The sequence below is a fragment of the Mobula birostris genome, chromosome 4, assembly GCF_030028105.1.
Source record: "Mobula birostris isolate sMobBir1 chromosome 4, sMobBir1.hap1, whole genome shotgun sequence".
NCBI classification, from domain to species: domain Eukaryota; kingdom Metazoa; phylum Chordata; class Chondrichthyes; order Myliobatiformes; family Myliobatidae; genus Mobula; species Mobula birostris.
In genome coordinates this window covers 118944610-118971635 of record NC_092373.1, presented here as the reverse complement: position 1 = coordinate 118971635, position 27026 = coordinate 118944610, and the positions used below count along the sequence as shown (strand labels likewise).

Below are 27026 nucleotides of genomic sequence, written 5' to 3'. Positions count from 1 at the left end.
AAAAAATTGGTGTTCATTACAATGGTTACTTTGACAGTAGATCATAGATCTCAAAATACTACCATTCATAACTGGAGTATTGGAAAAATGTTTTATTTCAAATGGGTATTATCTTCATTTTGACACAATACAGTAAAATATACACAAAACCAATTTAAACCAAAAAGCCTTGATAACTTCCTTGGGAGACTGATCATTTAGACATTATTGTTTTGAGGCTTTTTCAGGTTTTTGGCTAGACACTGAGTAGTAAAAACTAAATTTGCTTGATTTTCTTCTAGCTTGGCAAATATATGTGTACTTTGCAACAAGATAACAGGAAGGAACCTATCTTCCTTCAATATATATACTCAATATTGAAAAGTGCAATGGGCAAACTGATGCAACAAAAGATTGACAAATTATTGGGACCTGATGTTTCTGTCCCAAGATTAAAAAAGTTAGGAATTCCTTTTCAAACATTAGCAGTAATTTTCAAAAGACTCCCGAAGCAAGAATTAATCTCTTTTTGGGTAAAGCACTAGACGTTCCATTATTTACACTAGGAAAATAAAACCAATAATTGCGGGCCCTTTAGTTGAAGGTCAGTTGCGGTGAAGGACAATCAGTTGAACAAAAGTTACTACTGAGCGTCAACAGGAAGTTGCAAAAATTTTTAAATCACGTCCAATGAACTCAGATGAACCTTTTGAGATGATATCAAACAGGGCAAATAAAGAAGTATCTAATGGAATTTGTGTGAACTTTGAGAAACTACTTAAAATTGCACAATGAAAGTGGAACTGAGAACAACCTTTACTGGAAGGCAGGAAACAGTGGGGAAAATGAATGTATTTAAATTGGCTGAAAGGTATTTCTTACATTAGTGCCTCGGCTTTTTCCTGACTACACCAAAGACTTGTTGATACCACTGAGTTTGGTAGAATTTCAAAAATGTGATGGGAATGGTGAATGAAATGAAAAAGGAGCACTGACTGATTGAATGGGTGGGGGAAAACTGGTTCAAACTGTAAAAGCACAGAAAATGAAAAATTACCACCGTCATTATATTAAGGATAAGGAGCAAAGACTTATGGATGAGCAGAGAGATTTAGGGGCCCCAAGCAGAGAAATCATAAGAGCAAGTGGATAGACAAAACAAATTCAGAAAGGATAATAGAGTACTGATCTATTTCTCAAGGATACTGAAATACTACGATATTATGGTTGCTCAGAGTTCTGTTCCGTTCACATGATGTATTCAGTTCCAGGCTCCCCACTTCAAAATATTTATACTGTTCTTGGAATGCATATATCCAATAGCAAAATAGTACCATAGACTAAAAATTCCGACTACTAGACTGGGGTTGTATTTCCTTGATTATTTGTACTTTGAGAAGAATGCTGCTAAACCCTCCCAAACTCTCTTTTGAACTAGTAATTATTCTAATACTGGCACCGTTAATGCAGCTTTGTCTTAGCTCAGCCTTGATGGGCGCTTCAATGTACACACAATTACAGGAAGGAACAGATACTTCCATTATTAATTCAAAAGTGTTGAAGCCAATTTTGAAACTGCCATCACTGTTGGCCAAGATTGGGCAACTCTCTAAAGATTGTTGTTTTTAAATAGCTCAGTTGCTCATTTTCCCAGCTGCCTGCACAACAGAAGGAGGACATACATGACACTGGAAAAACTTTAATATTAAGGAAGTCTCACCCATTTTGCTGATCAGGGCTTGCAGCAGACTTGGTCTTTTGCTTCATCTTTTGCAGCCTTTGTTGCTATGGAGGACAAAGACTAATCAGTACATCATCTTTGCAGGCAGAATACTATAGCTTGATTTGCAAACTGGAACCCAGAGGAACAGAAACAAAATATACAATCGTTTACATGTGATTTTACTAATCAGTTTTTATTTGGAATAGATTAAATAATAGACAGTTATAAAGGGCACAGAAAAGGTCAAGAAAATTTGAAAGTTTCAAAACAAAATCATTAATTTTCATATTGCACCTTAGAATGAACATACTAAGTAATTCTTCACAGAATGATCCCAAACTTACACAACAACACACACAAAATGCTGGAGGAACTCAGCAGGCCAGGCAGCATCTATGGAAAAGAGTAAACAGTTGACGTTTCGGTCACAACCCTTCATCAGGACTGGAAAGAAAGAGGAGAAGTCAGATCAAGGTGGGGGAGAGGGTGAAGTAAAGTGCTGGGAAGTTGACTGATGAAAGAGATAAAGGGCTGGAGAAGAAGCACCAGAGGGAGGTGATGGGCAGGTAGGGAGATAAGGTGAGAGAGGGAAACAGGAATGGGGAATGGTGATGGTGGTAGTGGGGGGGGGGCTGGGTGGGGAGGCAATTACCCAATTACCGGAAGTTCGAGAAATTGACATTCATGTCATCAGTTTGGAGGCTACCCAGATGGAATATAAGGTGTTACTCCTCCAACCTGAGCATGGCCTCATCACGGCAGTAGAGGAGGCCATGGACTGACATGTTGGAATGGGAATGGGAATTAGGATTGAAATGGGTGGTTACCAGGAGATCCCGGTTTTTCTGGCAGTCAGAGCATAGGTGCTGAGCGAAGTGGTCTCCCAATCTACGTCGAGTCTCAGCTATATACAAGAGGCCTCAGTGAGAGCACGAATACAGTAGATGACCCCAACAAAGTCACAGATGAAGTGTCACCTCACTTGGAAGGGCCTTTCAGAGCCCTGTACGGTAGTGAGGGAGATGCAGAGGCAGCCGTAGCACTTGTTCCACTTGCAAGGACAAGTACTAGCATGGAGATCAGTGGGGAGGGATGAGTGGACTTGTGAAGGAGTGATCCCTGTGGAAAGCGGTATGTGGGGGCGGGGCTGGGGAGGGAAAGATGTGCTCGTGGTGGGATGTCGTTGGACATGGCAGAAGATACAGAGAATTATGTGCTGGACATGGAGGCTAGTGGGGCAGTAAGGGACACTCCCTACATGACTCCCTTGTCCACTCAACTTCCCAGCTCTTTACTTTACTCCTTCCTCCTCTCCCTATTTTACCCATCACCTACCACCTTGTGCTTCTTTTTCTCCTTTCCCCCCACCCCCTTCTTACTCTGACTCCTCTTTCTTTCCTGTCCTGATGAAGGGTCTCGGCCCGAAACGTCGACTGTTTATTCACTTCCATAGATGCTGCCTGACCTACTGAGTTCCTCCAGCATTTCGTGTGTTGCTTTGGATTGCCACCATTGGTAGATTTTGTCGTGTTTGTAGCCCAAATTTAATCCAACCTTGCCTTTCTCTTCCTGCATATTACTGTTTTGCGGCTACTTCAGGAATTTATAGCTCCACTTACTCAGGAAACACATAGAGACAGCTTTATGCATCAATCAGAGGAATAAATAGACATAAAACATTGAAATTGTGTTAGTAGGTATTGAATTCTAACTTGCACTATAATCAAAAACATTGTCACTCAGCCCAACAGTGAGATAAGTGGCCAGAAAGTTAGTTGGATGGTAGAATTTAAGGATTTTAGGAGAGTGAGGTGGAAAGGTTAAAGGAAGAATTCTGGAACTTCGAGCCCAGGAGGTTAAAGGAATGTTTTTTATAAAGGGGTACAAGAGTGGAAGGTATACAAAGGGCCAGGATTAAAGGAATGCAGAGGTCACAGTCATTTGTAGGGCTGGATGATGTCGCAAGGAGAGGCAAAGCCATGGAGAAGTTTGAACACAAAGATGATACCTTTGTGATACAGGATGCCAACATAATACAGCAAATAACTATATACAAGTATTCTTTATCAGCTGTAATTCCACTTGTGTTACAGTATGTAACATCTAATTTATCATGAATAGTGATTTTCAATATTAAGGACTGATTATCAGAAAGTCATGGGTGACGGCAAGACAATGGGTTAAAATAGAGACGGCAGAAAACGTGCATTTTTTTTTGCAAAGTCGAAGACAGAAACCAAGTGGGACAACATTGGAATGGTACGGAGATAGCAGAAGCATGAATGCGGATACCAGCATACATGAATTGCTGCAGTCAGAGGTGCAGGAAGACCAACTTAATTGACAGGGAATATGGTGCAGTAAAGGTCAGTTCAAGGTCTGAACTTAAGAAGTCTGGTTCAGGTAAAATATCTCCAGGGAAGTTGAGTATCGGGTTAGGTTTAGTTGCTTCTTTAAATTGTTTTTTTTTAGGTTCATAAGGATGGTTTTGGGGACAGAGGGTAGAGCTAAGGGGTCAGGTTAGGTTATAGGGACAGGGATGTGGGGGAAATAGAGGTTGGGCCAGAGTCTGTCTCCACTCCACGTTCGATGGCCAGCAATGAGGATGTGCGTCATCCACAGTCGAATGTCAGATGCCAGGCCAGCACAGGATAGATGATGGACCCCCAGGTCAGCAAGCTGCCGGGTGGGTGCCGGAGTAACAAATTCTGATTAACCATGGGAGTCACAAGTTTGAGGCCTAGTGTTCAAGGTCCCATCGTCTGCAAGTGCAGAATTTGAGGGCTAGTACTTAGTGATTGATTCCAAGGATCAAGGCCCAAGGGTCAAATTGGAAGTCTGAATGGCGAAGCCTATTGGCCAGAGCCGACTCTACGAATCCATGGGGAAGTCGAAGACCAAAGCCTGCAGGCCTAAGTCTGAGTCCAATGGAGGCTTGCCATGGAGTTAAAGGACTGAATAGACATGGGCGGGAGGGAGAAACGAGGTTTGTTTCGCTGCCTATTATATTCTGTTGAGCATTGTGGGCGTGCTATGCTGGTACTGAAAAGTGTGGCAAAACTTGTGGGCTGCCCCCAGTACACCCTCTGATATGTTGGTTGTTAACACAAATGACACATTTCGCTGTATGTTTCAATGTACGCATCATAAGTAAAATTGAATCTTGAAGACTTGGTAGTCAGTGAACAAACAATAAATCTTTAATCTGTCCATTGCATAAACCGAGAAACTTGTAGCACATCTAGGACTGGATGTCCCAGATGTACCACACACTTTCAGTCAAGATGGGGCTGAGCTGTGATATCCGATGCAGTGACTCAGACTGTTTATTTTTGTCTTTAATGATTGTTTTGGGGGCAGCACAGGGAGTTAGTTGTCAGTTCAACGTTTGGGGACAGGGATGAAAGAGAGGAAGAGGTCAGGGGCAGGAGCAGGTGTTCGAGTCAAAATGGCACCAAACTGCTATGTCTCATGTTGTGGCTCAGACTTGGCTGATTTTTTTAGGTTTGTACAGATGTTTTGGGGACAGCGCGGGGACTTAAGGGGTCAAGTTAGGGCTTATGAACAGGGATGAGTGAGAGTGAAGGGTCAGGGGTAAAAAACTGTTTCCTAAGTCAAGGTCAGAACACTCAGTGGTCAAAGGTAAGGGCAGGCTGCAAGCACTGAAGATACCAGTGATCTCCCAAGCCACTGGGATTGGAGGTGTACGTGAGTCTGGACTTCAAGGCCCAAAGCGCTCCACAGACTAGCGTCAACAATGCCAGAGGTCAGTTGGTTGAGGTACAAAGTTCACATCTGACCTGTGAGTCCTGGAGTCAATACCAAAGGGCAAAGCCAAACTGTGAAGTGCAGAGCTTGCTGAGTCTGGAGGTAGAGAAATGTTGAAGACCTCAATTGGCAAGCTCAGAAGTACAGACCCCAGGCCCAATGCCTGCAAGTCCGAGGAGGCCAAGGATGGCCGGGATGGGGGGGCGGTGCGGGGGAGAGACTTGATTTGCTGCAGCGATTTGTTCTATGGTTGTTGCTGGTTGTGTTCTGCTGAACATTGTGGAAATGCTTTCTTGGTGCCAAAATGTGTAGTAATAATTCCAGGCTGCCCCACCACATATTTGGGTGTGTTGGTTGTTATTGCAAACAACACATTTCACTGTACATGTGATAAATGTACAGTAAGCAGCGGAGTGCACAAAGGAGAAAGCCATATTAGATCCACAGGAGCATTAAAGAGGCTGTGGAGCAGAAGTGGAAAGATTCTGTTGACTTAAATAGACAAGAAAAGAAACAGACAGAGACTAAATTTAATTGACTGAAAGCAGTTTCTCTTTGGGAGTTCAGTTCTTTTTCTCTTCTTCCAGTGCATTTCATTATTTGTAGCCTATTAAACTTCAAAATTATTCCCTTAGGTGATTTGCACAGAGGCCGAGAAATTCACTCACACATGAAAATAGACGCTAAAGTGAAGCTGCCTGTGGGATTTGTGCCATCTTTCCCAGGTTTTACTTACACTAGATTTTCACATGCACCCATTGCATAAATCTGTGCACGAGAGACGCCAGTCAATGTTTTCCCCATGATTGCACGAACTGCAATAAATTTTAGGAATTTGAATTCTGCTCATCAGTGAAACTGCCTTGGGCTACTTTATGATGGTATCTTAAAGTGGAGATGTTGACCGTCGACACAATTTGTAATGAAACACTCTCGTTCTCACTGATCATGGGGCCCAACGCACAAGTGTTTAAAGATGAGGCATGGCACGTGGAGAGGATGTGACACAGCTCCACTTCCTCCTGAGAGCCCCATTGCCACAGAAACTCACTCAGCAAGTCTGATTCATCCTTGTAATAATCAAACTGCTGAGTGCATTTGAAGCAGCAAAAAGCAGTTCCAGTACTCTTAGAACATTAGCATTTAACCATGAAAAGTGCAGACCTGTATCACAAAAATCAGAACAAATCTAATTACTGCCTAATCTGCTTACTCTTAATTATCCAGGTATTTTTTTTCTATCAGGTGGCATGAAACTGCTCACCAATACCCAGCCTGGTTTCATCATCAACAGTGGACTTCAGACTTCATTGGCTTGGTACAAAAATGAACCAAGGAGTCAAATGCCTGAACTAAGGCTAGAGTGACCATCTGTAGTATGAAAACAATATTTGACTCAGTGTGGCATCATATACAAGTTGGTTGTGGTTGTCACAGATCAATCAACACAGCTCCAGAATGTGACCAGGCAGCATCTCTAGGAAGAGGTGCAGTCGATGTTTCAGGCCGAGACCCTTCGTCAGGACTAACTGAAGGAAGAGTGAGTAAGGGAGTAAGTGAGTAAGAGTGAGTGAAAATCCCTTACTCACTCTTCCTTCAGTTAGTCCTGACGAAGGGTCTCGGCCTGAAACGTCGACTGCACCTCTTCCTAGAGATGCTGCCTGGCCTGCTGCGTTCACCAGCAACTTTTATGTGTGTTGCTTGAATTTCCAGCATCTGCAGAATTCCTGTTGTTTCCAGAATGTGACTGCAGGACTTACTCAGGAAAGGCCCATCAGCTGCTTTCTGTGAGACGTGGGTATCCACCTGCAATTCCTCTGCAAATGCCTGAATATTGTCTTGCTGCTAAGTACAGGTCGACCTTCACTAATCCGGCACCACTGGGACCTGAGGAGTTCCGGATAAGTGAAAATGTCGAATTACAGAAGGATCACATTAAGCATAATCAGTGCCGGATTATCAAAGGAACCAGATTACAGGTAGTCGGATTAGTGAAGGTCGTCTGTAGCAAGTAATATTGGTACCACAGAAGTGCCAAACAATGCTTAATTCAAAGGGGGGAAGATTTTAATTCACCCAATTTGCAAGAACATTATCATTGCCAATCAACATCCTGGGCGGTGGGGTGGGAGGTCATTAAAGATCAGGAACATATTTGAAGCAACTATAATTGGAGTTACATGGGCAGGTCACAAGTAGAGCATGCTATACGAGTAGCTCATATCACACCCCAAAGGCTATCCCAGATAAAATAACACAGTTGATTGTTTTTTTTGTGTTGGCCCTAACTGCCAAGGGTGACTTCCTTCACTGTAAGTGTGCAACCATTCAACAGCTTGGCTTGTAGATACTGGAGTTGTACTGTGTAGCAGGAGGACAGGCAGACACAGGAAAGACAAGATTGCTGCAAAATGCACCAATTATTGAGCATCCCTAACTGGCTCTGAGGTGTGAAGAGGGAACATCCTGACCAGCTACAGCACCTGTGGTGCGAGAACTCCAACAACATTGTGGGGCAACCTCAAGAGTCAACGAGTGATCAAACTGAAAGGGAAAATGTATGTTCAGCAAAGGATGGTATGTGAGGTGGAGTCACCTTTGTAGGTGTTAAAATATCCAAGGAGACAGTTGCCCTGGTTTTCTTAAGCGGTTCAGAGCAAAGATTTTCCTTGTGATGCTGGTGGGGGGGGGGGGGGGGGGGCGGGGCACGCATTAACAAATTGCTGCCAGTTATTTGGTGCAGTGTGGCACTAGGTATGCAGTGGACTACTATGAATGTGAGACCAGGTCAGAGCTGATTACTATCGGATTAGGTTAAGCTTCTTCAGCATTTTTAGAGCAATGATTTTCATCATCTCCACAAGCAGAAGTGTCCAGCTGGAGTAGTTCAGTCTGCAAGTGTCAGATCTCATCACCAATGCCTTTGAAAATTGTACCCTCTGGCTGTCTTGCTACAGGGTTGGATAGACGTCAGTGTAAGGCTTCTTAGGACACAGAATAAACCCACCAGGCCCTCTGCTCCTCCTCATTTGATTTCCACTGTGAAGAAGCTCTAGATTTAGGATCCACTCTTGCTTTTTTTCTCTCTCCTCCTTTGCTGGAGGTTAACTGACCCGTACTTAAGCACACATTCCACCGCCTGCCCCCAAAAGAGGTTTTCAGAAACAATCAGACTACAAAGGTTAGTGCTGCTGATTCCAACAAATTCTGCTGTGAATAACTACCATTCAAAGGGCAGGCCCTTTAACTAGCTCAGGTGATGAGTGTGTTCCCACTATATCGATATTTCATTTCCTATGCATAGCCACAACACACATTATCTGTATATAGATGAAACATAGAATAGCATTAATTTGGAGTTGTCAGTAGGATGATATTTAGTTAATATTCCATTTTTATTTACATTTAACAATGACCTTTCAGATTTTACTCATTAATGACGTAAAAAGTTAACTAATATTCCATTAGGGTTTGAAGAACATCACCAGACTATGACTATTGAATGCATATGGAAGTGAAGGTATAATTGTGAGTGACAGTATGATCGTACTGCTGTAAATATTTAGTGTTTTGGTGCAGGTGCCACTATAAGTCACAGAAGACTTCTGCTATCCTATGATTCTCGTTTCATAACCTTGACATTGGCTGTAGTCCACACCTACCAATTCCCTCAGTTATGATCTGAACACAGTAGAAAGAATGTAACCAGTTTTATGCTGCAATTAGAATTTTAATCTTTGGAATTGGATTAAAATTAAAGCTGTAACAAGGTTGGTTATGTTCTTTCTATTCAGTCCTGATCATAACACTGGATGTCAAGATTATCAATTAAAAATTATAGTTCAGTGACTTAAAGTGGCACCTGGATTATAACACAATTACATTTATGGCAGTACAAATATACCATCAATTTTTTGTTGGTTCACTAGTACAGGTCTGTATTTTAAGTTCTTCAAATATTCTGACCAGTGGTGGAATGTCAGTGAAATGTTTGTCATTGTAGGTTAATACTTGATTACAATGCAAGTTGAGGCAAAATGGAAGTGACTGTATGCACGTTTGTACATCTACATCACTGAAAAACCTTTAAGTATTGTGGACTAGATATTTAATCACCTAGCTCATGTTATTTCAAGTGTATGGAGCTGAAATGTAGCGCCTCTCGCATGATGAAGCATTCTGTTCAGATTTTGTGCATGTACCAATGATGTCAGTCTGTTTAATTCAATGCACGTTGATGACCTCCTATAAAGAAAGTAGGTTTTGCAGCTTTGGAGTTGTACATAACAATTAGAAATGAGCACAGCTAGTATTGTTCTGGTGCAATCTAAACAAGATGAGATCTTTGATCACCTTAAAAGCTTATTGTAAAGTGCAGATGTATTAAATATGGTCCAGCAACAAAATATGGGTAAAGGCATTTTCAGCTGAGAAACCGAACAGGGGCTTCATGCCCTCACCTCCAACAGCTTTTTCTGCTTTGCTGCCCTGGCTGCTTCACGCTGTGCAGCATAAAATGCTTCTTCTTCTATCCTTAACTGTTCCTCTTGTGCAGCTAACTGCATATGAATGAAATAAAAAAAGGGTTAACAAAATGATAAACCTCTCTAGAAAGCACTTGAGCAGTAGTACAAATACAACGCAAAATACATAACATAACCAGAAATTAAAATGAAGGAATAAGACATTTTAATAAATTGGGGGGAAACAAAGTTAAACAAAACAATATCCTAAAATATTGTGAGATATAGCTCATGTCAATTCATAATGCACAAATTCATGATTTTTTATTTAGATAAGAACATGGGGATCCATGAAAGGGCACCAACAATCAGATGCAAGATGCAGGCTGGCAGCTTAGGGAAAAGGTCAGAGGCTGAATGCATGAGGGGGAGAGAGAATGCTTTTGAACCCCTGGGGTAGGAAAGTTTCTGAGCCTGGAGGGTCTGAGTTCGATTTAGTCAATGGCGGATCAAGTCCAGGGGAGATGATGGGGGTGGGGCAGAACAGAAAGGTCGTCAGGACAGGTGATGGCAACCAAGAGGTGCAAGTGATATCAAGATAAATAATATGATTTACCTTTGTGTCGTTCCAGTCCAGCAAAGCATTAGGTGTATTGTGAATGACCAGTGATTGACACTCCTCATAACAACATTATTTAATTCTCACGCAGTGCTCCGAAAGGAACTCTGCAAAGGGGAAGATCCTTTTTTGATGTACATCAAACTGGGAAATTGTTACCATGTTCACTCCAGCATATGTCCATCTTCAATCGTGGAATGTTGAAAGAATGCGATTAAACTTATTTGCAAATATGTTGCATTCCTGTTATTTGTTTCACTGGACCTTTTTTTGGCATTTATTTCAAGTATCTACTTGTGGAATAGTTCTTCCTAAACACTTTATTTATTTCTACCTTCCCAATTGTTTTTGCCAAATTATTTTAAATTTAAAAACAAGAGTTGATGTTTGGATCAATTTAATATTAATTGCCTCTGTGATTCAGAAACTTATTTGATCATAGGAATCTTTTTCATAGTGGGGTAAAAACAAACTTTTGCAACCAGTCTTATAGAACTTATCAAGTTTTAGCCTCATTTTATTATGCTGCACCCTCCCAATGTTCCCTCCCACAGTTCAGCCAAAACTTTACGGAACTCCAGATGGACAAACCCCTTCTCATATACCACCATTCATTTTGTTTTGAAATCTTTCTCATTCAGTGTAACACAGTATTTTATTTGTTCTTTTCACAGCAGCAATTGAACAGATTTGTCCCCAAATTCAATGTTTTAACAAATAATCGAACTATCCCTACCTTTTCTTCACCAGCGAGTCAATCACCCTCAAATTTGGCAGGAAATAGAACAGTTGGAGGTGAAACAACATTCACTGTAAATTTCAGTGTCACTCATTATGGCATTGGCTAACACAGGGGTCCCCAACCTTTTTTGCACCGTGGACCGGCCGACAGGGGGGGGGCGTTCAAGTTTAACAGTGCGTGACAGAGAGTGAGGAAAGGTGCAGCTGACTCATATCATTTCATATCGCCAAACCATGTTGTTTTCTCGTGGCTTCATAGCATATCTTTGTGGCCTGATGGTTGGAGACCACTGGACCAACAGGGTCTTAATCATAGTGGCTTGCCTTCTAGCATTATTATCCTAACAGAGAACATGTAGAGTTGCATTTAAATATAAAACTAAATAACATCTTACACATTCCTAAATTATATATAATCATTTTAACTTCAATTAATCTAATAACTTCAAAAGATGTTACTGGGGGCAGCTTGCTGGTTGATCAGCAGGAGAACCAATATGCCCAATTTTCCATGGTTACACTCTTCACAACCTAAGTAAGTGGAAGATACCAGACTGCAGTCCATCATGTATTTCTACATTTAACAGAATTTGAATTGAGATTGTTCAACTCTTACGAAATATTAACAGTTATAAAGAAAATGTAAGGATAGGAAATGTTATGTCACAGAGCAATCTAGCATGGACTCATGCCAACAAGCCCTGAGCTCAAGTAAACCAAAGCTGAATTTCAGTAGAGTCCATGTCCTTCTCTAGCAATGAATGGATGGATGGATAATTCAATTTATTTCTTCCCAAGTCAACAAAACCTGGTCTCTCACTTACACTGAGAGCAGACATTTCTCAATCAGTTTTAGAATGGTGCTGAAAGATGCATGTGGTTGTTATTCAGCTAACAAATTATACAAAGACAATTTGTTTTCCAATTAAAAGTAGGTAGGACCATTATTATGCCTTATATATTCCCTGGCTTTTATGCAAACTTCAATGTTTCTTGGCTTTAAAGTTCAAAGCAATGAAGAATGGTAAATGGAATATTAGAAAAGATCTGTTATGGATTAAATATACAGCTTACCATAGGTTCTAATACAAATTTTGGCATAAGTATTTTAAAACATATCAAAATTATAAACGTTATATATCTAAATACTCTAATTCCAAAGAGCAATCTAAATCATCTCTATTGTACCTCAGACTGGATCTGTGTGTCCACTGCCACTTGCTTCTGAGTAAGTGCATCATACTGCCTGTCGTGAAGGATCTGAACTTCATCTTCACTAATTGGTCTGCAAAAATGGGAACAGCAAAAAATGTGTTGACTGACAGACAGAAACATTGTAGTTGTTGACAAGCAACACAACAAAAACAAAATGCTCATCATAATGTTTGTAAGATTGTGAGTGCATGAAGTTCTTCATTACAAACTCTATAAGCCTCATCCTCAGCCCCACCACCTTCCCCTCCCCTCCCCACAAACCTTTTCTCTTGCTTCTTTGTGACAGGATGTTAGGTTGATGTACTGTGGCTACCACAGAAATTGTTCCTCAAAACCCAACATACTTTATGGGGCCATCTTGACAACATAGGTGTGATGTGTGTAGGCAGCTACTGCCAAGAACCAGAATTTTATCACGTTAATTCAGTGCAAAAAAAAATCTTTTAAAAAATTCCCCACAAAAGATTGTTGTTTTTTTTTTGTATGGACCACCTGACTACATTCTGGCACTATATTGCAGTACCCATTTAACGTCCTCTTCTTTTATGGTACCAACTCCTTACCTCTGGTTGGATCCTGGACTTTCAGTCTGTAAATAACAATTTTTAAAATTCATTAAAAATTCAGTGTTTAAGCAATTATTGGTCATTTTTTACAAGCAGCTTAAATGCTTATATACAAAAATTTTATCTCCACCAAAACACAAGTACCGTAAAGCTTGTAAAGACTTTACTGTGCAGCCTGTAGCATTAACACTTAGGCTGAGTGAAAACTAAAGGTATAAAAACATTTTTATTTATGAATTATTTTACATTAACTAAAGAAAAAATGTCATCCATTATTTTGAAACCTAAATTTATATAGTCCGAATTAACCTAATAACCATGTCATAATTGTACAGAAAAAGATCTTTAGAATGCATAGTTTTACATTCTATATTGTTAACAAACCACAGTTGATACATCTATACCCTATTTAGGCATGAGAATGAGAGATTCAACATGCTAGTGAAGTTTACAAACAGCCCATTTCTTGGTCACCAATGATAGACAACCAGTAGAAACAATAATTAACCTACAGAAAAACTTGTTCGTATTATGTTAATTGATCATTATTTTGTTATTCAGGGTACCAAAAAAGATTTGCCAGTTATCAGAGACCTTCCTCATTTTATATGTATATTTGTAATTACAAATTGAATCAATGAAGGACAGAAGTAATTTTGAAATACAAATCCAAAACATTATCCATAATTAGCAAAATGCTTTAATACACAATTGGTATATTTCTGTTTAAAAAAGACAAACCCCAAACGATTTTCCCATTAAAAGGCACGAGGAACTTACGTTAGGAAATATGGATCACACTACCGCCGCCCCCCCAACCTTGCTGATTCCCAAATCACAAAATTTGGCACAATGACAATAGAAGCTCCTTTGCCATTTCACAGGTTCAGATCTTTTGTCTGGCTCCTAGTAATAATCTCAGTTCTGCTGAAAACACATCCATGATACAGTTACACAATGATGGCCTGAAATACAGTTTGTCAGATTTCCCAAGAAAGCTGAAGCAAACCTACCTCATCACTCTCCACCAAATTCTCAAACTGTAAGGAAACAAGAGAGTGTAATTAATTTTGAATGAGTGTCATGTACCACTAAGTGATGCTTTTGCTGATATGTGCAACCCAATTGGAAAAGGGCAACAGACAAGAGAACAGTGAACTTAGAACGACTGAAAAGCTATGGCAGTTTCAGAAAAACATGCAAAAAAGTGTATTTTTTGCAACCAATGTTCCTTCCTGATATTTGTGGCTTCAAATTCACTATGATTATAACTTTCACAAGTTTGGAATAGATGTTGTAAGCATTCACTGAAAGTAAGGATGTTACATACATTACACAATGCATTTCTCCATAACCACATCCCCAAAAAATAAATGGGGACATATATCAAAGACTCTCCAATCTGCTGCTTTAGAATTTGTACAAGGTCTCTCAACAGTGACCTCTAGTGAAGGAAGTTATTATAAACAAGTGATTCTACAAATGCTAGAATTCCACAGCAACACACAAAAGTGCTGGAGGAACTCAGGTCAGGCAGCGTCAAAGGAGGGGAAAAAATGTCAACAGTTCAGACCAAGTCTCAGGATTTTATTACTTCACGTTGGGTACATCTTAAGTACAGGAAAGTGGCTGCTGCACAACTAAGTGCTTGAACCATGTTGATGGAGGTGGCCCCCGCTAATCTCATGGTCATAAAGACATTAATATTGTCTCTGCTGCTGGGGAATCATTCATAACTCTGCTACGATTCGGAGCCTTCATTTGAATCTCCAGGTGTAAATGGTGACAAAGTACTTTGCAATTAAACTTACTTTGAACTTTGAAGATGAAATACAAGGGTAAATTAACAAATAATAAGATTCCAAAAGTTTAAAAAAAATTTATAAAAGGCAAGAGAGAGGCAAGAGCGGGCATTGGAGTGGTTGAAAATGACATTGGAGAAGTAGTTATGGGAAACAGAAAAAGTTCACATCTATTTTTACAATGGAAGACACCAGCAACATGCCAGAAATTCAGGAGTCGGGGGAGAGATGAGTGCAGTGGCCATTACCAAGGAGAAATTGTCGGGGTAGCTGTGAGGCCTGAAGATGGATAGATCACCTAGACCAGATGGTTCAGAGTTTTGAAAGAGATAGCTGAAGAGACTGTGGAAGCATTTGTAGTGATCTTTCAAGAATCACTGGAGTCAGGGAAAGTCCCAAAGGACAGGAAAATTGCTAAAATGACACTGCTATTTAAGGGAGAGAGGGTGGCAAAAAACAGGAACTTATAGGCTGGTGAGTCTGTGGTAGGTAAGAGTTTTGAGTCTGTTATTATGGATGAAGCTTCATAGTACTCAGAAGCACACAATAAAACAAGATCAAGTCTGCACAGTTTCATGAAGGGGAGATCTTGCCTGACAAATCTGTTATAATTCTTTGATGAGGAACAGGGTAGACAAAGGAGTATGAGTGGATATTATTTACTTGGAATTATGGAAAACTTTTTATAAGCTGCCACAAAATTAAGAGTCCTGCTGAAGGGTCTCAGCCTGAAATGTTGACTGTACTCTTTTCCATAGATGCTACCTGGCCTGTTGAGTTGCTCCAGCATTTTGTGTGTGTTGCTTTGGATTTCCAGCATCAGCAGATTTTCTCTTGTTCTAGATAAGAGTCCATTGTGTTAAAGATAAGGTATTAGCTGGAGAGAAAATTGGTTGACTTGCAGGAAGACTTGGACAGGATGGAAGAGAAAGCAAAGAAGTGGCAGATGGAATACTGTGTGGGGGATTGTGGGGTGTGCACTTTCGTAGGAAGAATAAAGGTTTAGATTATTTTCTAAATGGGGAGAAAATTCAGAAATCAGAGGTGTAAATGGACTTGGAGTCCTACATTGGGATATCCCCAAGATTAATTTGCAGGATAAGTCACTAGTAAAGAAGACAAATGGTATGTTAGCATTAATTTCAACAGGACTAGGTTGTCTGTAATAAAGAATGTGCTGTCCCTGAGGAGGGTTCAGAGGTGGTTCACAATAATGGTCTCTGGAACGAAAGGTCTGTATTGTATTTTGTGGCATGTTTATTATGCTAACCTTTCACATGAGTTGGGGTGTGGTATGTATTAACTCTAAGTTGGTTTAGTCTACTTGAGATGGGGGCAAGGCAGGAGTTGATATTTTTTGGTTGACAGCTAATTTAGTTCGTCTTCTTAGTTATGCTAATTGGTACGTTATTGGAACACCAATTAGATCGCTAACTTTGCTTAAATACACTAGTTTGACCACTAGCTTTATTACTTCACTAGTTTGAATGCCAGATTGCTAACCTAGTTTCATTAGTTTTTTTTTGCAACAAGATTGTTCATCTTTGCTGGCTTTGTAATAAAGGATCTAAAGTATCTGTTCTGACTTTGGAACTTCGTTATTTTAGAAGCATATCATACAGTATTGATCTCCCGGCTTAGTCTCTCAGGGCTTTTGGTTTGTTTTAAAGTGAACATAACATTTTGTCAACAAAAAACAGGTATACCAAATGAACACCAGACTATGGCAAAGGATTGCCTTGGACCCATTGGTGAAATTGGAATTGTAACACCGAGAACATCATGCTAGAAACAGGAACAGCTTGGGGCAAGTAACAATCTTGTGTTGATTCATGAGGTGTATTTGTGGTTTGAACACTGTTGTGAATGGTCAATGCTGGCTGTTCATTGAGGACTATTGCTCGATTGTGTGGTGTTTGCTTGAGGGCATGTTCCATTATTTTATTGAAGTGCCGAAATATTCCAGTTGCTGACATTTGTTTGAAGGCTGTTTATGCGATCTGGTTTAAGAGCTGAGGATGCCTGGACAGTGTGCTGCCTAAATTTATTGAATCGAGTATTGCCAATGCTGTGAGCAAACAAAGTTAATTGCAAGTGGCACAATTAGAAAAAGTAATATGAGTGAATCGAAGCAAGGAACTGACATCAGCGACAGTCACATGGGGGCTGACAAAAGTGAAATTAAACTTACTTTGAAAGTTTTAGCGGGTAGAATTGAAAGTCTTCAAGAGGAATATAAAACAAATGTGAACAAAATTAAAGGCTTAAACCATCAATTAAGGATCTTATCGGAAATAAGGAAAATGCCTTACAATTTAATCTTGATGACTTGATTAATCTCTATGAAGCTGTTGCTAAGCAACATCACATACTGAACTCATTACTTCCCAAGGTTGAGCAAGAAAGACAAAGCCAGTGTTTTTCAAACATATGGCGGGAGGAGAAGATGGCGGCGCGACGCAGCGTGCGTAGCCTCTCCGGTGAAATAATATCGTATTTGTTAAATAGGGGTTGTGCACAATTCTGATTTAATGGAGACAGCCATGACAGCACGGAGGAACATCTGGAGTAACTTCTGAAATGCCTGGTTCGCTGCTGCTGCTACTGTGCAATCGAGAATCTCCAGAGGGAAGGCCCCAAAATCCTCGGCTTTGCCTACTGCTGGCGGCCGGGGCTGGGGTTGAAGCTTTCGGCAGAGATGGTGCTCGGTGTCGGAGGGCTGGTTGGAGCTCGAAGTTTTTGGACGACTCAGAGTCGGACTGTGGTCGGGTATGGCAGGGAGAGTTTTCTTTCTTCTCCCGTCTACATGAGAAGTTTCGAGAAACTTTGAACTTTTTTACCGTGATCATGGCCTGTTCTTCATCAAGTTAAGGTATTGCTTGCACTGTTGTAACTATATGTTATAACTATGTGGTTTTTGTCAGTTTTTCAGTCTTGGTCTGTCCTGTGTTTCTGTGATATCATACCGGAGGAATATTGTATCATTTCTTAATGCATGCATTACTAAATGACAATAAAAGAGGACTGCGTGTCCTCATAACCTAATCTAATCTGGTGCCTTAGTAGTGTACTCAAAGGATATGAAATAATGGTTGACCCAAACATGTTGCATTGAAGGTCACGTTGCTCCAACAATTGAAAATGTGTCTCACTTTTCATCAGACAATGTTTCTCAAATTCCAAGGCATGTTTTTTGAATACGCATATTGTAGAGACCCAAAGGATGACATTGATCTGTGTGCCAGTGTATCTAATGTCAGTGTTTGAAGTTCTGCTGTGGGCAGAACACCTTCTGTATCTGATACCTCCTCTGCACACATTAAATTAGAGGCTGATTTAGCTGCATTAGTGGCAAGGTAACAATTACTGAAGGACAACCATGCACTGGATGTGCAAGAGGAACAGCTATGGAAAAAGGAGCAGCAGTTTAAGTTGCAGGAAGAAATTGCTGCACAGGTGGCCAAATTTAATGTACTAAGAGCTTCAAGTGAGGCGAGTGCTAAGAGTACAGGACAGTCCAATGGTGGGAATTCTTATACTGAAGAGGCACAGAGAAAAACAACGACACTCAATGTCAGAGCTGATAATTAACAGGATCTCGGTTTTGAACTTGGATCAGCTTTGGCAGCAGCAGTTCAAGGCAGTCTTCCCTGAAGCAGTCAGGATGAACAATCTGGTTTGTCAAGTGAAGATCACAAGTTCATAGAGATGGTTATAGATTCTGCAAAACTGGTGGATAGCCACTTTCAGATTAGTTCACCGTTGAGAAAGAAGGAGGGTTAACATGCCAAATAATGGGAAGATTGCTGAACAGCAGGTTCTAAATTGAAGGAAGAAGTTTAAGAAGGATTTGTCATTTCACACAGACTACACAGCTTTCATGAAGGATGTCATCTCCAAAGGTTATGCCAAAAGAGTGTCAGCAGAGGATCTGGAATGAAGTGAAGGGAAAATCTGGTCTCTACCATATCATGGTGTTTTTCACCCCAAAAAAGGGAAACGTGATGTTGTGTTTAACCGTGGAGTAATTTTTCAAGGAATATCACAATGCTCAGCTTTTACAGGGACCATATCTTATCAGCTCACTGATTGAAATTCTAACCAGATTCAGAAAAGAACCAGTAGTGATCATAGCAGATATTGAATCAATGTTTCATCAGGTTAAAGTACCAGCAGAAGATGCTGATTTGCTGAGGTTTATCTGGTGGCTTGATGGTGGCCTCAACTAAGATATGGTGGGCTTTAGAATGGTAGCACATCTCTTTGGAGCAACTTCATCACCAAGCTGTGTGAATTCCGCTCTTAGAAAATGCACAGAAGACAATGAAGAACAGTTCATCCATGAGACGGTGGTTAAGGTTTTGCACTGCTTCTGTTAATGATGCCTTGTGCCAGTGTCCTCTGAAGAAGTGGCATCTCTCTGTCATGACCCTGTATCTATTTGTGCTAAAGGTGGCTTTCAATTCACAAAGTGGTTAAGTAACAGACATAGTGCACTATGATATCAGAAGAGCAAAGAGCAAAAGACACAAAAGATTTGGATTTGGATCAAGATATAGCTTCAGTGGAAAGAGTATTGCGTGTGCAATGGTGCATTCAGTCTGATACTTTCAAATTTAAGATTATGATCCAAGATAGACCACTCATCAGAAGGAGAATCCTTTCTACAGTTCTAGACATCTATGAACGTTTAGGAATTCTGAGTCCGGTGGTGCTATCTGCTAAGAAGATCCTACAAGATCTATGTAAGAAAGAGATTGGTTGGGATGACACTATACTAACATCAGTTGCTCATGCATGGACAAACTGGCTGGAAGAACTTCGCCAGCTGGAGGAGTTCAAGGTTGTCAGATGTTTGAAACCTGTGGATTTTGGAGAAATTGCTGCTGCACAATTATACCACTTTAAAGACACAAGTGAAGATGGCGATGGAGCAGTGACTTACCTATTTTTGCACAGTATGCCCTCTCAGGTGCACAGTGCTTTCATCATGGCAAAATCTAAGGATAGCTCCGTTGAAGTCAGTTTCCATCCCTTGTATGGAGCTCATTGCTGCTACAATGGCATGCCATATACACACTCTGTGGAGGAAGGATTGCACATGGCAGATCTACCTCTGAACAGTTGCTCCAGATGAACTCATGTTTACACTCATAGGAGCAGACTACTTTCGACCTTTTGAGGTGAAGAGCAGATGGAGTACAGTGAAGAGGTATGGGGTTACATTTACCTGTCTAGCTGTACAAGCTGTTCACACTGAAGTGGCATCTTACTTAGACACAGATTCCATTGTTAATGCACTTAAGATGCTTTATAGCAAGACCAGGACAGGTTCATGAACTATGCTCTGATAATTCAACAAACTTTGTTGGAGCTGAGTGTGAGTTGCAAGAAGGAATTGAGAAGAGGAGTCATTCATGGATCAGTGATGTCCTCCTTCAAAAAGGAATTAAGTGGATTTTTAACCCCTTGGCTGGTTTACAACATGGAGGAACATGGGAGAGATTGATTAGGTCTGTGCAAAAGGTCCTCAGCTTCTCCATGAAGCTGCAGAATCTTGATGAAATGTCAATTGTACTTTTTTCTATAAATGCTGCCTGGCCTGCTGAGTTCCTCCAGCATTTTGTGTGTGTTGCTTGTATTTCCAGCATCTGCACATTTACTCTTGTTTGTGTTAAATTGCTAATTTAGTTCTGTTAGATTTTAATCACTACAAGATTGCTTGGCTTTGCTGGTTTCGTAACAAAGGATCAAAGGTACTTTCTTCAACTTTGGAACTTAGTTAATTTAGAAGTGCATTATGCATGTCAATCTCCTGCCTTAGCCTTTCCGTGGTTTTGGTTTGTTTAAAGTAACCGATACAAAAGACTTAACATACGAGTGTTTGATAGCTCTGGGCCTGTAGTCTATGGAGTTAAACAGGATGGGGGGGGGGGGGCGCGCGTGGGATTTAATTGAAATTTACCGGATACTGAAAGGCCAGGATACATTTGATATGGAGAGAATATTTCCATTAATAGCGGAGTCCAGAATCGTGGGCACCACCTTATAGTGAAGAACATCCCTTTAAAACTGAGATGAGGAAGAATTTCTTCAGCCAGAGGGTGATGAATCTGTGGAATTCACTGCCACAGAGTGCTGTGGAGGTCAAGTCAATGGGTGTTTACAAGGTGGAGATTAATGGGCTTGTGACTTGTAAAGGGGTTACGCGTTATAGGGAGAAAGCAGGACATTGGGGTTGAAAGCAATCTGTGAACCCTGAATGGCAGACCAGACTCGATGGGCGAAATGGCCTAATTCTGCTCCTATGAATTATGGTCTTATAATTACAAACTGAAATAAATATACTAAATGTCACAAGGAATCTCCCAACTGAAGGTCTTAAATCTAAAGAAAATCCTTGCTAGAATGAAGACTGTATTTGGTCCAGTTATTTTTTCACAGTTCAGTAATATGTGCTTTAACAGAAGTAATTTGTTTTTATGAGACCATGAGACACAAGTACAGATTCTGGTCCACCAATTGAATATGGTTGAGTTATTTTCGCTCATCTCCATTCTCCTGTCTTCCCCGTAACCTTTGACACCCTTACTAACCAAGAACCTGTCATCTCCGCTTTAAACATTACCAATCACATAGTCTGCACAGCTGTCTACAGCAGGGGTTCCAAACCTGGGGTCCATGGCAAAGAAAAGGTTGGGAACGCTGGTCTATGAGCGATGAATTTCAAAGATTCACCACACTCTGGCTAAAGAAATTTAGCCTAATCTCTGTTCTAAAGGAACACCCTTGCATTTCAAGGTTGTGCCATCTGACCCTAGATTACCTGATTTTCAGAAACATTCTCTCCACATTCACTCTATCCTAGGCCTTTCAATATTTCAAGGAGATTTCCCCTTCATTCTTCTAAACTCCAGCAAGTATAGGTCCAGAGCCATCAAACACTCACCACATATTTTTATGGTGATGGCACAGAAAAGCATAATGTTACACCATGACACAAAGCTTTCATCCAGAAAGTGGATACATTCCAAAACCATTTATCTAAAGCACAGCCTCATGTTTAGACATGCAGCAAAGCAAACCAAAAGGTACAACAATGAACTGAATATTACTTATAACACAGTTATGGCATACTTATTGCTCCTAACAGCATTATTCACTCGTCATTCCCTCTCCTGGAGTAGTATTGATTATGCAGATGGTAATAAATCATTTTTGAACAGTATTTAAATATTCCACCAGAGCTCTCAGTCAAGAAAGGCGAATTACATACAACTAGGTGATGCACAATAAACAACATTTCACATACCTCTATAGTAAAGTGCTCTCCAACAGAAGTTGTTCTAAAATACTTTGATCTGGGGAGGAAAATATGTTGTTAACGTTTACTTGAAAACTTCATGACATCTCAAAAAGCAAAAGCATAATGAAAAATGATCAAGGATACAAGAACAACAGACCTTATTCAAAGCTTTCAAGGTGACGACACACACTGTATGTTAGAAAGGCAGCAGAATACACACATTGTATTCTGATTGATGTCTTTCATTTATCAGGAAATAATTTCAGTTGTTTTCTATACTTACCAATAAATTAAAATGGAATCAGTTGGGTGGTAAAATCAAAAAATATATTTTCAGCCTTGATACTAAGTATTGTTTTGAAGCTTTTCTTCTTCACCAGAAATTTTTCTGCATAATTACCACGATCATTGGAAGGAAACTATCAACATTTTAACACCTCATCATGTTTTCAATATTACTTGTAACTTTGGAGTTCTTTTAATGAAGAACAATCATTTCACAGGAGAGCAATGAAGATAGGTAGTATAGTGGCTAGTGCAACGCTTTACAATGCAGGTGACCTGGGTTCAATTCCCGCCGTTGCCAGTAAGGAGTTTGTAGGTTCTCCCTGTGACCGCAAGGGCTTCCTCTAGGTATTCCAGTTTCCTCCCACAAAGATGTACTAGTTGATCATTGTAAACTGTCCCATGATTAGGCTAGGATTAAATTGGGAGAGTTGCTGGGTGGCGTTCTTTCGAAGGGCCTATACTGCACTGTATATTAATAAACAAAGGTGAAAAAATTGGAGTTGAAAAAGAAGATGGAGAGAATAGTGGAGGAAAGGGATGAAGATGATGAAATGCAGAGTGTTCAGAATTAGTTAGTTATGTTTTTCATCTGTTGCTGTACAACTTTCCCTGTAAAAGACCAACTCATTGTTCCTGCAAAACAGCAAATTTGTAATACATAAGCAAATTAAGAAGTCCTCATTGTAAATAATATTGAAAATGTCTCATTTTAGGTTTCGCTGCATTGATTTCCCACTCCTTCCATGGAGTAACTTCCTAAATAACTCTGTAGATTCCTCTATATTTTCCATATTGATACTGTATATATACACACAACCAGTGCTGATCCCAGTGAGATCAGCTGTGTTACTGAGCAGACAAATGAATGACTGGGAAAAGAGACAGGCCAATGATCATTCATTATTACACATTGTCCCAGCCATGGCAATACTTATATCACAAGAAGATGGAGGCAATTTTCTCACTGTTACTCTGTATACAAAACCTAGTTCTTTCACCCTCTAACTACTCCCATTCACTCACTGGCCAGACACCCTTGTTTACAAATTATCCATATGGTCACCCAGTTTTCATTAGAAATCCCTGCTTTCAATTTATCAGAGACAGCCCCCACTCAATAAATCATGCAAAGGAATTACATTGCATGATGAGCAGATTTGAGCTTGCTCCCCTAATCCCAAATTCCCCTCAAATTTAATCTGTGCAAGGCCATTGCTGAGATATCTTAACAACTATTTTGTTAGATAGAATGAGATTCCCCACCCCCCCAAAAAAAAGTGTTCTTTTCTTTCACCAAAGGAAAAACCAAAGCTTGGCATCAAGCAGAGTTTAGTAGGGAATTAGATGTAGTCAGTAGTTGTTCAAAAATGATTTCTTAGAAGTTGGAAATGCAGCATTAGCATTTTCAAATGTCTGCAAATTGAGAAAGAAGTCAGAGGGGAGGCTGTAAAGGCTGTAAAAACAAATTATACAGTGTGCTTGCATAACGTTTACTATTTATTTGCGTGAAGTCTGTGGTGATTTATTTCAGTATTTGAGATTTAACCTAAATGAGGCAGGAGTATTATCTGGTAAACTACAAAAGAAATGGTCTAAATTGATATAGCCAAAACAACATAAACCAGGTATAGTGGATTCTGGTTAATTGGGCCACTGGTTAATCGGGACAGCTGCTGATTAGGGCCAACTCTTAAAGAATAAACACAAACTGAGAAAATTGCCAGAGTTCACTTCGTTTATTTGGGACACTATGCCACTCAATTGGGGCAAAAGAATGTCTTCTAACTACGTCAGTTGCGTGGCCGTTAGACACGACACCGTGTTTAGAGCGAACAGTTTTTAAATAACATTACTTGCGAGTTTGTGTTCAAAAAGCAGTGATTTTTCTCACTGATAGCTGGCGAGTAATAAACAGGAAGAACTGTTTTGCTTGCTGAGGTTTCAAACGCTCAAGCTTGGAGATGCTAGAAACAGCTGGAAGTTAAAATTATGATAAATTACAAAATAAATAATGCAGAAAAAAGAACAACAAGGTATTGCTTTTGGACTATTCAGAAATCTGATGGAGGGGAATGTGGGTCTTCAGGTTCCTGTACCTCCTCCCAAGGGTAATAATGCGATGCAGGCATGTTGTGGATGGTGAGAATCCTTAGTGATCACGCTACCTTCCCGAGGCACTGCCTCTTGAGCGAGCCAGGGAACCAGTGAGATTACATCTACGGTAGCCCTGTTGAGGTGGTGGATGAACTGCAGCAGGTCCAGGCCCTTGCTGAGGGAGGAGTTAACTCGAGCCATGACCAACCTCTCAAAGTACTTCTGTACAGCAGATGTGCTATCAGTTGATAGTCCCTGAAGCACCTTGCTACGTTCTTCCAGGGCACCAGTATGATTGCTGCCCTTTTGAAGCAGCGGGAGGTTGAAGATGAACTTTAACACTCCAGCCAGTTGGTTGACACAGGTTTTCAGCATCCTTCCAGGTACACCATCAGGGCCTGATGCTTTGCAAAAGTTCACCTTCTTGAAAGATGTTCTGGTGTAGGCCTCCAAGGCAGAGATCACAGAGTGCCGGATGCTGTAGGAATGTGTACAAGTGTTCTGAACTGAAGTTCACGAAGAGAGTCTATCCACTGAACTTAGAGTCCGTGGATCGACTCTCTTTGTGGACCAGTTCAGTACGCTATTTGCTTGTGGTTATTGTTTGTCTGATTTGTTTCTTTTTCTCTACACATTGGGTGTTTGACAGTCTTTTTTTTAAAATGGGTTCTTGTGGGTTTCTTTGTTTTGTGGCTGCCTGTTAGGAAACCGATCTCAAGCTTGTATAATATATACATACTTTGATAAAAAAAATGTATCTTGAACTTTGAAGTGTAGTCTTAAGTCTGATTTATACTTCTGCGTTAACTGGACGCTGTAACCTACGCAAGTGCCCTGCACGCGTTGTGAGCATTTATACTTGTGCGTTGGTGTGTGTGCATCGCTCTGCAATTCGCACACACACCTGCCCGTGCAAGGCTTCATGGTCATGGTAGTCTTTCTCGGGGTAAACAAGAAGCGAGCATCTTTTTTTCGTAAAAGCGAAATGTGTCCTCCATAATTTTTTTTAGATTATGAAGACACGCAGTCCTCTTTTATTGTCATTTAGTAATGCATGCGTTAAGAAATGATACATTATTTCCTCCAGTGTGATATCATAAAGCACAGGACAGACCAAGACTGAAAAAACTAACAAAACCACATAATTATAACATATAGTTACAACAGTGCAACAATACCATAACTTGATGAAGAAGTCCATGAGCACAGGAAAAAGTTCAAAGTCACTCAGATGTCCCACATCTCACGCAGACAGCAGAAGGAAGAAAAACTCTCCCTGCCATGCCCGACCACAGTCCGACTCTGAGTCGTCCGAAAACTTCGAGCCTCCGATCAGCTCTCTGACACCGAGTACCGAGCACCATCTCTATTCGAGCGATTTGACCTTAATCTCGGTCGCCAACAGCAGGCAAAGCCGGGGATTTTGAGGCCTTCCCTCCGGAAGATTCATGATCGCGCAGTAACGACAGCAGTGAACGGGCGTTTCAGAAATTTCTCCAGATGTTCCTCTGTGCTTTCACGTCTGTCTCCATCAAATCAGAATTGTCCATGGCCCCTATTTAATGGATACAATATCATTTTTCACCGGAGGGCTGCACTCTCTTCCCGCCTCCTAATTTCGGAAGTCTATAAAGCTTTATGGAAAGCATTGCAGCCAGAGTTCCTTCCCTGCCCTTCAGTCGCCCAATGGGAAGCTATTGCAGCGTAGGATAACATGCGATGCTACCAAGCGGGCTAATCACAGTTCTTATGGTCTGTGTTGCCGTGACGTGTGGTTATATTTTGGGAGAGGTGGGTGTCGCAGCAATGCAGGCTCTCGCATAGGATTCTGTGGCGGATTTGCGTAGGGTTTGCGGCGACACAGTAGGTACAGCGACGCGTTGACGCAGAAGTATAAATCAGGTTTAATTCTGCCTTCAAATCTTGCATAAAAGGCTTTGAACGCATGGGGGAGTGAAGCATACTGTGTAGGAGTGTCGACAAAAATTGACACGAGTTTAATTACTTATGTACACTTTATTAAACTCGCAAACAAATGGTGACATTGTACATATAAGAAAAAATCCCACCCCTAAAACGTAATAACGTACAGCGTAACACGTAACACATATGGAAATCTTAACCCATAACTGTCTGGGTGAATTCTGCCTAATGAAAGTAAGGAGTCCCTACAATTGCCATTTAGGGCCCTGTGTTACAATATTACCTGCAGTCCTCTCAGCACCATATTTCCCAAGGCAATGGAGATGTTCCCTAAACCTCCAGCTACTGCACTCACTCCCTGGATGATCTGGAGTCTCCAGTCTGTCAGCTCTCAAGATTGCTGGTTCTTTTAAACAACATGAAACAACATTATTTGTCTCGGTGTCTGTATACAGTTCCGCTATAAATGAAGCTGTCCATACCTACATTACAGCAAAACCTCCCAGATAGTATTGAAACCTGGGCTGAAAAGTAGCAAG

General features: G+C 40.6%; 1 protein-coding gene across 1 annotated transcript in view; it reads right to left on the bottom strand.

The window, feature by feature from the left end:
- ap1ar (adaptor related protein complex 1 associated regulatory protein) overlaps nucleotides 1–27026 on the bottom strand; it is an 89352-nt gene that overhangs the window by 20592 nt on the left and 41734 nt on the right. The window contains exons 2-7 of the mRNA XM_072255958.1: nucleotides 22189–22237; nucleotides 14088–14114; nucleotides 13072–13097; nucleotides 12482–12578; nucleotides 9931–10029; nucleotides 1700–1764 (exon numbers count right to left, since the gene is read on the bottom strand). Coding sequence (XP_072112059.1) covers nucleotides 1700–1764; nucleotides 9931–10029; nucleotides 12482–12578; nucleotides 13072–13097; nucleotides 14088–14114; nucleotides 22189–22237 — 363 coding nt within the window. The remainder of the gene's footprint in view (nucleotides 1–1699; nucleotides 1765–9930; nucleotides 10030–12481; nucleotides 12579–13071; nucleotides 13098–14087; nucleotides 14115–22188; nucleotides 22238–27026) is intronic.